The sequence below is a fragment of the Poromitra crassiceps genome, assembly GCF_964638095.1.
Source record: "Poromitra crassiceps genome assembly, chromosome: 14".
Classification (NCBI taxonomy): domain Eukaryota; kingdom Metazoa; phylum Chordata; class Actinopteri; order Beryciformes; family Melamphaidae; genus Poromitra; species Poromitra crassiceps.
Window position 1 is genome coordinate 6,329,328 of NC_139633.1, and position 13,458 is coordinate 6,342,785.

A 13,458-nucleotide genomic window follows, 5' to 3' on the forward strand; every position below is an offset into this window, starting at 1 on the left:
TGTGCACGTTGTGCAAAGTGCTGCCTGTGTGTGACAGAGTAGATCACAGAGTAGATGTTCTCCCTCTGCCCGTGACCCCAGCCGCCCGCAACCGAAGCCCCAGAGGTGGCGAACGAGAGGCGGCGTCTGCTTGCTGCTTTTGCTACTGTCCTTGTTTACCGGACCCCATTCAGCGGGTTTATCATCCCAGTTGTTTTGAATAGGTAAAAGTACAGTAAAACTATCTGGTAAGTAAGTGCAGTAAAACGTTTTTGCAGAGAAGTCAGTAACGTTTTTATGTACACCAAACTCCATTGAAAAAAATGTCAATTTTTAACATGATTGGCGATGGATCATTGTTATCTAGTCATTAGCCTACTGCTCCCTAAATTGGCCTTCAGCCATCAAAACTTTGATAACCCCTGGTTTAAATTAACACAATAGGTCATATTTATCTCTAGATTACAATTTTAATCATTAAAATTGCCTTTTAGTATTAACATGATTTTTTTAATTATTTTGTCAGCATTTAATATTAAATTAGCAGTTAATATGGTCATGTGGCCATTGAATACTTGAAACTGGTGAGCGACACCCTAAACTCAAGGAAAGTGTTTACTGAGGTAATAAATCACTACTGTAATGTTTTTGTTTTGTGGAAATAAATTATCCACCAGTTGGTGAGGTCAAAGAGAGAAGTTGTCCCTCTCTATGTTCCTGCCACTCTACACAATACACCAGTAGCCTATTTCTCATACCAAGGCTGTCTTATTTGTGGTAAAATGTGCCAGATAACTAGTAGGGCCTAACCATTAGTAACCACTGCTTCTTTTTCAATTGTTTCAAAATCACAAAGTTCTTCATAGATCTAGCCTCTTACTTTTGCTCTCAAAGTGCACCAGATTTATACATTTTACTGTAAAATGTACACAATTTTCTAAAAGCCGGGGGGGCATAGCCCCCCCTGGGCCCCCCTAGCAGACCACAAAATGTCCCCGATTTTCATTTGGGAAATCTGGTCACCTTATATAACGATAACTCCGCCATTTATGTCAGCGCCGTTGAAGTCACACATCGTATTTTTGAATACATGCAAACGACAGGGCTGCCAAGTTTCAGCCACAGTTGCTTGGGAGTGAGATTTGCTGGCAAATGCGATTTGGAAAATTTGGACCTTTTTTAGGGTAAATTTAGAGGGAAATCTCAATTTAAATTAACATTAGGATTACTGTTGTGATGTAATTATTCAGTCTTCACCCCCATGCCAGCTGCTCTCCCTGCACTGTCAGCCTCCTCGTGCTCTCTCTCTGTCTTTACTCTCTTCTACTCCCTCATCTCCTGTCTCCCCTGCAGTCTCATTCTCTGTCTCTTCCACTATTTCATCCTCTGTGTCTTCTGGAGTCTCATTTTCCTCCGCTCTGTCATTTTCTGTCAGATCCTCCACTGTTTCCTCTGACCTGGCAAGTTTGGCAGGGGGTGGTTCGGTTGTATTGACCCTTCACTGCCCAGAATGACAGCAGATCTCTCTGCTGCTTCTTCTTCCCTGACATCTTTCAAACAGACAAAAATCCAAGTGTGCAGTTAATGTAAATCCCCTTAGCTCATAGTAAGTATCAATTAGCTCACACATGCGTGATGATTTTAATGAACACTGCTTGACATCACTGCAACAGATTTTTATTCTGACGAGACACCCCCCCCCCCTCAATATACATCACCATTATGACTGTATAATGCAACACACTTATACAATACTCATTTGCAACAGGTATCGATAAGTATCAATACTGAAACTTTGAAACGGATACAATACTCATTTGCAACAGTTTCGATACCAGCAGTGCTTTCTTTGAATGAAAAATCACAGATTTTCCCCTCCCTATCATTGGTTGGTATCTGTTACTTCAACAAGTTAAACATGTTCTGATAGGCTGATGGCTAGAGCAGGGGTAATCTGCTGTCAGTGCAAAGTTTTAATGAGTTTTATCGGGCCTAGATTATGGAGAAGTGTGCGTCTGTCTAACTTTATTTTTGATGTGTCGTCATCGTGTGGTATCGAAAATGGTATCGAGTATCGATATTTTCCTGGGTATCGGTATCGAAGTAGAAATTCTAGTATTGTGACATCCCTGCTTACCCGTGCATAATTTATGTTAATCTCTCAACGAGAAGTCTGTTTTAAACAAATCCTCATTCACGGTGTCTCTGTCTTATGGTTTATTTATTGCTGGAGGTTGCAAAGAACATAAGGGTTTTGAATGAAAAAGATCTGGCAGAGTCTCAAGGGTTGAAACAACAGGGTTTATGGGAAATGTAGTCTTCATGTGAGACGCGAGCATCAACAATACTACTGGTGTGAGAAGCTACCAATCATCTCCACCATGGTCTCATTTGTTTACACAAACTTTACAGTTAATACACCAAGGTATCACAATTACTTTGACAATGATATCCTGATATGAATAACTTTTTAAAAAGCGCATATTAAATAATCTATTATTATTATTATTCTTATTCTTATCATCATCATCATTATTTCCCCCCCACTACCTGCTTCCTTCGTCCAGAGTGAGCTAAGGCAGGATGTCAGCCCGAGGAGGAAAGAAGAAGGCCACCAAGCTGTCCCGTTCGTCCAGGGCGGGCATCATTTTCACCGTGGGGAGGATGATGAGGTACCTTCGCACCAGGACGCCCAAGTTCCGCATCGGCATGGGGGCGCCCGTCTACATGGCAGCCGTCGTCGAGTACCTGGCAGGTTGGTCGGCGTCAACACACAAACACACTCAGTCATTTGCTATCATGTTGATCATACAAAGCATATTTTGCATGTTTACACTGTAATCTTCCTTTTTTATATATAAAAGTGAGCAAGTTGGCTCTGTCTGTTTAAATTTTTGTCCCACAGATGATGTCACGATGCCTATGACATCATCAGTGCCTATGACATCATCAGTGATGTCATACGATGATTTTGGTCAATAATCACTGATGTCACAATGACATCATCAGTGACGTCATAGGCATTGTGACATCATCAGTGACAGTGATGCGAAGTTGAGCAATTGTGCGCTGCGCATGCCATAAGAGCAGGCAAGGCCACACAGCAGCCGAGCTGTGGGCGAGGCCGTGTAGTGTATTTATTAATAATGTATTTATTAATATTGTATTTTTTCCATGTTGTGTATTGCAAATATCTTTTTTAGATATTTTTTCTTCTAATTGTCATACCTTTTTGTAAACATTTTTATATTGTGCATGTCTCAGTATAATCCATTGCTGTCATTTTGGCATAAACTGCATACATGCCATTATTCCACATAATGATATTCTCTCCCTTTAGCTGAGATCTTGGAGTTGGCAGGAAATGCGGCACGAGACAACAAGAAAGGCAGAATAACTCCCAGGCACATCAAGCTGGCAGTGGCCAACGATGAGGAGCTCAACCAGGTAACAGAATACCAGGAAAACTACTGGACAAGTGGGCTCTCATCTAGACATCTAGAAAAGAGACAGAATCATTGCTATGCTCCAATGTGAATCTGATAGTTGGCATGCACGAGTTCAGGTATGTATTGAAGGCTTGCAAAGAAGACACACTGCCTGAGAATACACAAAAAATATCATCAATGTAACGAAACCAGCATTTTAGAAGGGAGGAATAAGGATTATGATAAACAAAGTCCTCCTCAAATTTTCCCATGAATAGATTGGCATAATTAGGGGAACAGGAACTGCCCATGCTCACTCCTTGGCACTGCAAGTAAAATGAGTCTTCAAATTTGAAGTAATTCTTACTAAGGACAAGTTGAGTCAATTCTACAAGGAACCCAGTAGGGGGTGTTTGCTCATCCCTTGACTGTAAAAAATGGTAAAGTGCCACTAGGCCTTCAGCATGGGGGACATTAGTGTAGAGCAGTGATCCTCACTACTTTCTCCATGAGAGCCACACTAGCCGGTCAAAGTCAAGAGGAGAGCCACTTTTACCGCAAAACCACACAGTAAGTGTTTGATTTCGTTTTTAGTTTATTAAATGATAAAAACCAATGATAAAAAATTTAGAACCAATGATAAAAATGTTAGAAACAATTATAAAAATCCTAAAAACATTCAGACCGACTTCTGTGTGTATAAAATCTCTTCATTGTTGGAATTACAAGAGACAGACATCTTATGTACAATGGACATTGTTAGCCTCTACACTAATGTCCCCCATGCTGAAGGCCTAAGCCGTTTTCCCACATGCGTACCGGAAAATTACCTGTAAGTCAATATCGGACATTTCCCTTCACACTTCTGCTCGCGCATGTGGGAATCTATCAGCGAATTTTCCTGTATGTTGGGGGGGCGGGGGGAGGGGGGAGCTTATTTGGGGGGTCGGCAAAACTCGAAATAAGTTCGCTTGTCAGTTGTCACACAATAAATCACACTCGTTTGACTTAAGAGCAGCGTCAAGCCGCCAGCGTAATCAACACAGCCGATTTCCCCCTCCCCTCTCTGCTCGAGAGCAGCAGCCACACAGGACAGACACAGCGAGAAAGGCTTGCAAGCTGCTCAACGCTTGTATGTATGTAGAGAAAGCAGACTGGCTTCGTTTGATGTGTCCGGGGTTGCCTTCGGAAATCAGCAAGCTGACATAGGCTACTGCTCTTATTAGGCTATCACATCATTTCGCCAGTTTGCTTTAATGTGCGCGAATGATTAGATTATGCCCGCTGGAACATTAAGCAACGTGTGTAGGCTACTCCTGGCCCATGATTGAAGGACCGCTGTCGCGGAAAATGACTGGAACCGTTTCCACTTGCGTCCCCTTAAGAGCATACCGCTCTTCTGACTAGGTCGAAAGTGGTGAAATGTCGGGGACGACGGGGTCGCGCTTATACCGGCACGGCGCCTTTCTCACATGCAGGCATTACACCACGTTCCGGTCATTTTGCGGTACAAAGCGCATGTGGGAAAAGGGCTTTAGTGGCACTTTCCCATTTTTTACAGTCAAGAGATGAGCAAACACCCCCTACTGGGTTCCTTGTAGAATTGACTCAACTTGTCCTTAGTAAGAATTACTTCAAATTTGAAGACTCATTTTACTTGCAGTGCCAAGGAGTGAGCATGGGCAGTTCCTGTTCCCCTAAATTATGCCAATCTATTCATGGGAAAATTTGAAGAGGACTTTGTTTATCATAACAATCCTTATTCCTCCCTTCTGAAATGCTGGTTTCGTTACATTGATGATATTTTTTGTGTATTCTCAGGCAGTGTGTCTTCTTTGCAAGCCTTCAATACATACCTGAACTCATGCATGCCAACTATCAGATTCACATTGGAGCATAGCAATGATTCTGTCTCTGTTCTAGATGTCTTAGTGGAAAAAACAGACCACCTTAACACCAGAGTTTATAGAAAACTGACCGACAGGAACACTCTTTTACATTATAGCAGCTACCATCCTCCAAGTTTAAAGAAGGCTCTCCCATATGGCCAACTGCTGAGGGCAAAAATAATCTGCAGTTCAGATATGGCTTTTAAAGAGCAAGCCTCAGACACGTGTGAACGCTTCAAAAAAAGAGGCTATAATGATCTTTAAGGCTGAAACGCGTCTGTTTTGCCTTTAATAAATAAAAAACCTCAAGATCCGCTCCCACAAATGAGCCCCTCTGTCTCTGCTGCATAGTTTCTCCACACGATTAGCCGCCAGAAAATAAAACCAAAGCCAAACCATTCTCATGAGAATGGTTTGGCTTTTCAGTGTCGCGCTGGGAGCCGGCGCACAAGGCTGAGCGCTCCGAAAATAGACTGGGTGCAGCGCACTTTGAAACGCGCAGCAGAATCGGACGCAGCTTCATCCCAGCTCACAACCGAAACCCCAGAAACGCAGACGAACTCAGCGAGCCCCATCCAGACTCCCCCGACGAGCGGCCGCCATCCGAACGTGGATCCCCAGGCAGCAGAGCCTGCCATAGCAGGCAGCAGAGACTCGCCTGACACGCAGCAGCCAGCAGAGCGAGCAGAGCCACCAGAGACACTCCCACGGAGGAGGAGTTTGGAGTTGAGCGGGGTGGGGGTGCTGTTTATTGAAGGAAATTACTGTTCAGATGTTTCAGGTCAGAAAATATTAGCTTCAGAGTCAGTGATTTGCTTGAAATGCTTCATTTCACAAAAGGCTCAATATCTCAGCTTCTAATTTGAAACGTCTCTTTTTGCTCAAAACAACCTATCTTCTCCGGCTGATAACTAAAGAACAGAAAATGGTATCAATAAACTTTTTTTTGCTGATGATACAATAGAGTCTCCTCGTTCTTTGTGCGTGTTCATTGTTTACATACTAATATCACACAATATTCTGTGGGCCTCGAGAAATCACTGAAAACGCTCTGAAACTCTGGCACTGGGAGCGTCCGTTCTCCAAAAGTGGCTGGCACTCAATGAGTTAATTTACATGACCTTGGGTGCACTTTGTCCTGCTTGTATGCCTGTTTCGAAATATTTCAAAATGAAAGTAAAGTAGTGTGGTGACTTTGGGTCTCCAGTGCTGCCAGTGCACACAATCTCCCACTGTAGAGCCAATTGTACCCCCACAACAGCTGCATGGAGTCTTATTTTTTTCAAAATCTGATCTGGACCACATGGATATGTTGTACAAAATCAGACCCTGAGACATGCGAATGTTGAAATTTGAATTTGTCATCTTCACCATAACAATAAAGTTAGTCTTACGTCATTCACTTAAGACAGTAGTATTGATATAATGGTGACTCTACAGTTTGCATGGAGGACGTAACGTACAAAAAATGCAATTCTATGAATATAGTTAGTGCCCATTTTACAAGGTGAATACATTGACGCCATGTTTTTTTGTTATTCTGTGACCTCTCTCCCTCAAGCTTCTAAGAGGTGTGACCATATCGAATGGAGGCGTCCTGCCTCGGATCCACCCAGAGCTGCTTTCCAAGAAGAGGGGAGCCCGGGTGAAGGTGGACGCCGTGACGGTCCCCGAGAAGCGAGAGCAGCGCTCCAAGGACATGAAGAAGCCCGTCAAAAAGCCCAAAGGCAAACCGGGCCGCAAGCCGAGGGTTAGTAGAAATAAGCCTCTTGTGGACGGGATCAGTTTTACAGGGGCAGGTGGGGTCAAACTAGTCCCATGCAAATACTATGTCACTGGGGAAGGAGAATCGGCTCAAATTTCACTTGAAAGTGGCATTCACCTCAAAACTGAGACATGTACTGATGATGCATGGTACATGTTTGGTGCAAATGCTCTGATCGCTTATCCCATGCAAACTGGATATAAACATTACAGATGTCCTGTAGTATCAATTACTTTAGGCACATTGCCTTGAAAACTCATCCTGTCAGGGCTTCAGGATTATTATAACTATATCTAACCGACCACAGACCCTCGTTAACGGTTATTAACCGTTAACGGTCAAGATTCAAATGTAGCCTAATATTTAGAATGTATTCCTCCTGCTGGCGAAGTTGGCGCAACACTATTTTTGCCTCCTGACTTGTTTGAGCGCTCAGACTGACTGACACCATCTCTGACCACGTAGATGCAGTATGCTCTTATATTCTTAAATAAACCACTAGATTGTCGTGACTCGTGACATTGTTTCCAATACATAAGCTCTACAATATCAGCACAGCCGGCACAACACAAGTCGTTCATCAATGCATAGAAATTAATCTAACTCGCTCTGCAATGCTCGCTCTGCGTCAATGTGCGCATCATATCATGTTTGTAATTTGGCGATGCAGTAACTTAGCTCTGTAACTCACCATGAGAGACGGTCCATCTTCCATTTGGAAAACATTAGTAAAAAAAATAATCCACAATTTCTCTGAACTGTTACGTGTTCTAACGCTAAGAGTAACTTCATTTTTTTAAACCGGACATTTGATGCTGAGACTTAATTAAAGAAGAAGTGGAAGTCTTCCTCTCCACCTTCTTTTAAGCTGTGGCTGACGGACATGTTTTCGGTTATATGTATAGAGAGACTCCAGTTACTGAGGACCAATTCTCTTGTGAAATTCTCTGCTATTTGGGACCCATTTCTGGCTTACTTCGACGAGTTTGAAAGCAACAAGTAACTTTCCCAGCTGACTTTTCATGGACCCCTTGCATGGGATCCCACGCACATCTCTTACAAGCACAATAAGCACTTGATGTGGCTGATAGCACAACGCTGTAACATTGGAATGTTCATATATATTTGTTTTTGTTTTGTTCTGTTTTACTTCATTTCGAACTCAAGCTCTCACTCTAGTGCCTTATCCGCTGCGTACGCAGCCACTGGAAGACTGTCATTTTCGCTCCGAAAATTACTTTTAACATTGAAACCGACCACCCACCAGTAGGTGGCGTGGTACCCCCTGGGGCTGAGGCGGCCACCCGCGTGACTATGTCACGTCCGCTCGCCCCAGGGACAACCACTCACTGTTTTCTTCCAGCCAGCTGAGGACGTGTCATTGCAAAGCTCCGTGTTAGCTCAAATTAGCGCTCTTAGAAGCTAAAAGAAATAAGGGCTCGTTCCGTCTCACTTTGCCCACCTCGAGAGGTTTTGCGTGGATGAGATTCTGCAGGCTTCGGGGACCCGATCCTGTTCTCTTCACCAGCGGCGTCGGAACAAGTCATCTAAAAGCTAAGAGTGTCTTCTTACAGTTAACACCTGTATAAGAGGCTACCGCCGCGTAGCGTGTTTAACGTTTCCCCGGCTGGGGTAGCCAATATTAAGCTTGAGAGCTGACCAAGGTCCGCGCTCAAATATTGTGAAAGCTAGTATGCATACGTGCGAATGGCATTAGTACTGTGTAGCACAGAACAATAGGCTAATTAGCAGGCTGCGTCCCCAGACAGGGTAACACACCCAGTATTGTGGCAGATAGCTAGCGTGCAGTTAGTGTCTGTGTGCTAAGTACTTTAGGCACCAGCTACCTCCGTGTAGGAGCATGTTTACTCCGGCTGGAGTAACGTTAAGCGAGAGTAGTAGCTAGAAGCCGTGCTCTCCAGTTACCTAGATAGCTAGCTTGCTCCCGTGCAGCCAGCATCTAGCGTTGTGTAGCACTCCAGCTATCTTACCGTTGCAGGCTACTGTTAGTTAGCTTACACGGTATAACCCCCGCTAATTCCTGTTAGCAGAGAGAGGGGGGGACAGCCAGGTGCTGTGTTAGCTGTGAGGCTACGCTGGCCGGTTACGACCGGCACAATGAATGTGTGCACTGCCTAGGGCATGAGCATGCTGCACAGGCGTTGCTGGGACCTACATACTGCTTGTAGTGTAGCTATTACTGGCATCGTCCCCGGAGGGGGCACTCTGAGATATTAGCTGAGCGAATACGCTAGCTAGGTAAGCTCGCTCCACACGAGTGTGTTAGCCGCTTCTCTCAGTACTTACGCCATCTTAGCCAGCTTGCTTGTCTGCTAAGTGTTGCTTTGCCGTTGTGCAAATAGCATCTACTAGATTGTAACTTCCTCTGAGGAGTTTCTTCTGAGATTGACTAGCTTCGCGGGCCGCTGGCTTCCCCGTGTTACTCAGGGTAGAGGCTCGCTGCACGAGCTTGTGCGCAGGCTTGTGTTAGCGCACGCTTGTCTCTCAGTGCTTACGCTAGCTTAGCTAGTGGCTTGTTCACGCTTGTTCTCTCGGGTTAACAGGTTGTGGGTATTGTTGCCTTCCCTTCGGGCTGGGCTATTGCCGCTTACGTTACCGTTGCACGCGCACGTTCGCTAGCCTCCGGGTTGCTTACTGTCTAGCCTGTGCTTCTTGCTAGCTTGCTTAAAACGGTACTCCCGCTAACAGGGTGCGGCCTGCGGGAGCTTGCTATTTAGTGATTAGCTTCCTGCTTTCTCTTGTGCTACTGAGCAGGGAGAGTCAGCGAGGGGATGGGCCTTGTGTAAAACTACATTGGCCTAGTATGAACCGGCGCGATAGGTGCGTGTTCTGCCCTGGGCATGAGCACGCTGCACGGGCGCTTTGAACCCTCGGTCTTGCAGCTGCTGGGCTATCTTCACGAGCGAGTCCTTCAAGGGAGCAGTTCGTGGGGCGATGCCCAGGGCCGCAGCTAAGCTCTTGGTCCGCTCTCAAAAAAAGTGTGAAAGCTAGCTTGCATACTAGGGGTGTGCCACCTTAGGCACCTCACGATTCGATTCGATTACGATTAAGGGTGCTACGATTCGATTATTAAACGATTACGATTAATCACGATTACGATTTCGATGCATCTTTTCCCCATACAGGATTTCTTTGTCAGTATCTTTTTCCCCATACAGGATTTCTTTGTCAGTATCTTTTTCCCCATACAGGATTTCTTTGTCAGTATCCATTAATTAAAGGAAACAAACAAATTTACCTCCATTATCTTTTATTTAGATCAATCAGACCAAACACAATACATCCAAAACATTTTACATTTCCCACAACAAAAAGCTGCTCTTTACAGGTGAGATTATTTGAAATAAAGTGCCTTTAGCAACTTCTTTTATTTTAACCAAAATTCTCTGCTGTTTTCACAGATTTAGGATTAATATAAAAAACAAATAGCTTATTCTGCTGTTTTCACAGATTTCTGTACTGGCAGGATTAATACAAAAATAGCTTATTCTGTATTCAGTAATAGAAAATAAAACTTTTAACCAAAATCCTCTGCTTTTTTCACAGATTTCGGTACTAGCATGTTTGTTTAATACAAAACAAATAGCTTATTCATAAATAATAAATAAAGACTTCCAAACAAAATCCTTTACAAATGACCAGTGAGCAGCATAGCATCATCCCACAACAAGCAAACGTTTTCCTATCCACAACCAAAAGCAGCTTTAAAACTAAATAAGTGGCGGATGAATAAAATAACAGAATTAACAGATTCACCCCTTCACCTCCCCTCTCCTTCACTGCCTCCTTCCTTCAGCCCTTCACCTCCTCTTTCACTGCCTACTTCCTTTAGCCCTTCACCACTTCACTTCCTCTCTCCTTCACTGCCTACTTCCTTTAGCCCTTCACCACTTCACTTCCTCTCTCCTTCACTGCCTACTTCCTTTAGCCCTTCACCACTTCACTTCCTCTCTCCTTCACTGCCTACTTCCTTTAGCCCTTCACCACTTCACTTCCTCTCTCCTTCACTGTCTACTTCCTTTAGCCCGTTACGTGTCTTATCGCGATGCATCGAAGAAACGATTTTTCGGCACACCCCTACCCTGCATGCTTTCTTCAGTGATTCCAGTTTCCAGTACTTCGGTTTTGGTCTCGTTTTACAGTTAAGGAACTGCTTTCCGGGCGAAATACCGTATTTTTTGCAAATAAAGCAAAAAAAAAAAAAAAAAAAAAAATGCATTAGTACTGTTTAGCACAGAACGATAGTATTGTTGCAGATAGCTGGCGTGCACCCGTGCAGTTAGTATCTGTGTGCTAAGTACATTGGGCGCGAGCTACCTCCGTGTACTCCGGCTGGAGTAACGTTAGAAATAAAAGAGGCACTGCCTGGGCTGAGCCCCAGCCCCTGCATCAGCCATAACATGGCTCCTTGGTCTACAATAGACGTACCGCCCCTTGCTGGCGCTACGCGTCCAGCGGGGGTTTCAGCTCGCCAAGATCTGGGCTCAGTGCCAGCCTTTGGCTTGTAGCTCTAAAAACAAGCCCACCGCCCTTGGTGCACAGGGCCCGGGGTGGTTGGGAGCTCTCCGTGGGTCGCATTCCCTTTTTTGGGGCGTCCCCTGCAAGCGCAAGGAGCCTGACAGGGGGCCCAGCACACCTTGGTCCATGGCCACGGCCTGGCCTCGGTTGGCAGCGCTCAGGTCAAGCTCACCGGTTGGCTCACCAAGGCTGGGCTCAGTGCCAGCCTGCGGCTTGTAGCTTTGGGGACAAGCCCACCGTCCTCTGTGCCCAAGGCCCGAGTTTGGTCGGGAGCTCCCCCAGGGTCTCATACCCGTCATCAAGGCGCCGTGGGCCCATTGCTGGTCGGGAGCTCTCCTGGGGACCGCACTGCCGGACAAGTCCGCGTGCGGCCGGACTCGAAAGAGAACGTTACCTCCACAGTCCTCCCCCAGCCTGCGAAAGTCGCACGGCGGGGGGGGTTACCTTGATACAACGCACCCACGGGGCGCGTCAGTAGGCGGAGCTTGCGTAAGAAATTCTCCCCCAGCATGCACAGCTTCTACGGAACTGACCATGCGACAGAGGGGCGTAGCCTCTCACGTCCTGTCCCCCCATCAGGGTACCGGATCAGGTCCCGGTGCCCAATATACTCATGACGGGTTCCGCTCCTTTGGCCACAAGAGAGAGACCATCTTTGTCCAACAGGCTCGATGCCTGGGAGCATCTATGTTCCCCGTCCCCATTACGGCGCACCCTCCAGAGGGGATACGCTCTACAGTTTGCCAGGCCCCCACCCACGTTCGACGGGACCCCCGATCCGGCCGTGGAGGGGGAGTCCATGGACATACTCCACAAGGAGGTTATTCGTTCCTCGCCAAAGCGGCAATTCGCTCGGTTCCCAAGGCAGAGGTGCGCTTGGGTTTCTACCACAGGTACTTTGTCGTGCCCAAGAAGGACGGCTCCATGCGTCCAAAATTGGACCTTCGGCGTCTCAACAAGACGCTGAGGAAGTTCCCGTTCCGAATGCTCTCTTTCCCCTGTCTGTTCAACGCGTTGAGACAGGGGGATTTCTTTACTTCCGTGGATCTGAAAGATGCGTTCTTCCATGTCCACGTGGTCAGGAGACACAGGAAATACCTGAGGTTCTCCTTCCTGGGGAAGGCTTACGAGTTCTGTTTCTTGCCATTTGGCATGTCTTTGAGCCCGCGAACCTTCACGGTGTGCGTGGAGACAGCCTTGGCTCCCCTCCGCGCGAGGGGGATCCGCGTCTTCCTATATCTCGACGACGCTCTCATAGTGGCCGACTCGAGGGTCCGTGCCACGGAACATACCAAGGTGGTGACCGATCACCGGCAAACCTTAGGGTTTTTGGTGAACTGGCAGAAGAGTTGCCTCGTCCCAGCGCAGGCGGCGACCTTCCTGGGGCTCGAGCTAGACTCCCTGCGAGCCTTTCGCCAGAGCGACAGGCTTGCACAGTGCGGACAGCAAGGACGTTAGGTCTGTGCCCTCGGTGTCAGTGCATCAGTGCACAGTGATGTTGGGCCTGATGGCCTCAGCACTGCATGTGCTCCCACTGGGGAGGCTACACATGCGCCCGTAGTCCAAATCTGGTTCCTCAGGCTTCGCCTGGACCCGGCCGGGGACCGTCATTGCAGGGTTCCTCTGACAGGTCAGGCCCGGCAGGCGCTGGCCATATGGGCGGACCCCCGTTACCTCTCGAGAGGTACTCGGTTGGGCCCTGTCCCGCTCAGGATGGTGATTCTGCGGGCATTTTTCTGCGAACGGCCGGTGGGAGGCTCAGGAGCTTCGCCACATAAACGTGCTAGAGCTGGAGGCGATTCGCCTGGCTCTGCTTCAGGACAAGCCCACCATCAATGGCACCGTGGGCCCATTGTTG

At 46.6% G+C, this 13,458-nt stretch overlaps 1 protein-coding gene across 1 annotated transcript in view; it reads left to right on the forward strand.

Annotated features, from left to right (window-relative positions):
* Positions 1 to 2,562: 2,562 nt before the first annotated feature.
* The window catches only part of LOC310788785 (histone H2AX-like), a gene marked incomplete at both ends in the record, with an annotated part of 45,822 nt that continues 34,926 nt past the window's right edge, over positions 2,563 to 13,458 (forward strand). The window contains 3 exons of the mRNA XM_083650359.1: positions 2,563 to 2,734; positions 3,320 to 3,426; positions 6,858 to 7,046. Of these exons, the coding sequence (XP_083506485.1) occupies positions 2,563 to 2,734; positions 3,320 to 3,426; positions 6,858 to 7,046 (468 nt within the window). The remainder of the gene's footprint in view (positions 2,735 to 3,319; positions 3,427 to 6,857; positions 7,047 to 13,458) is intronic.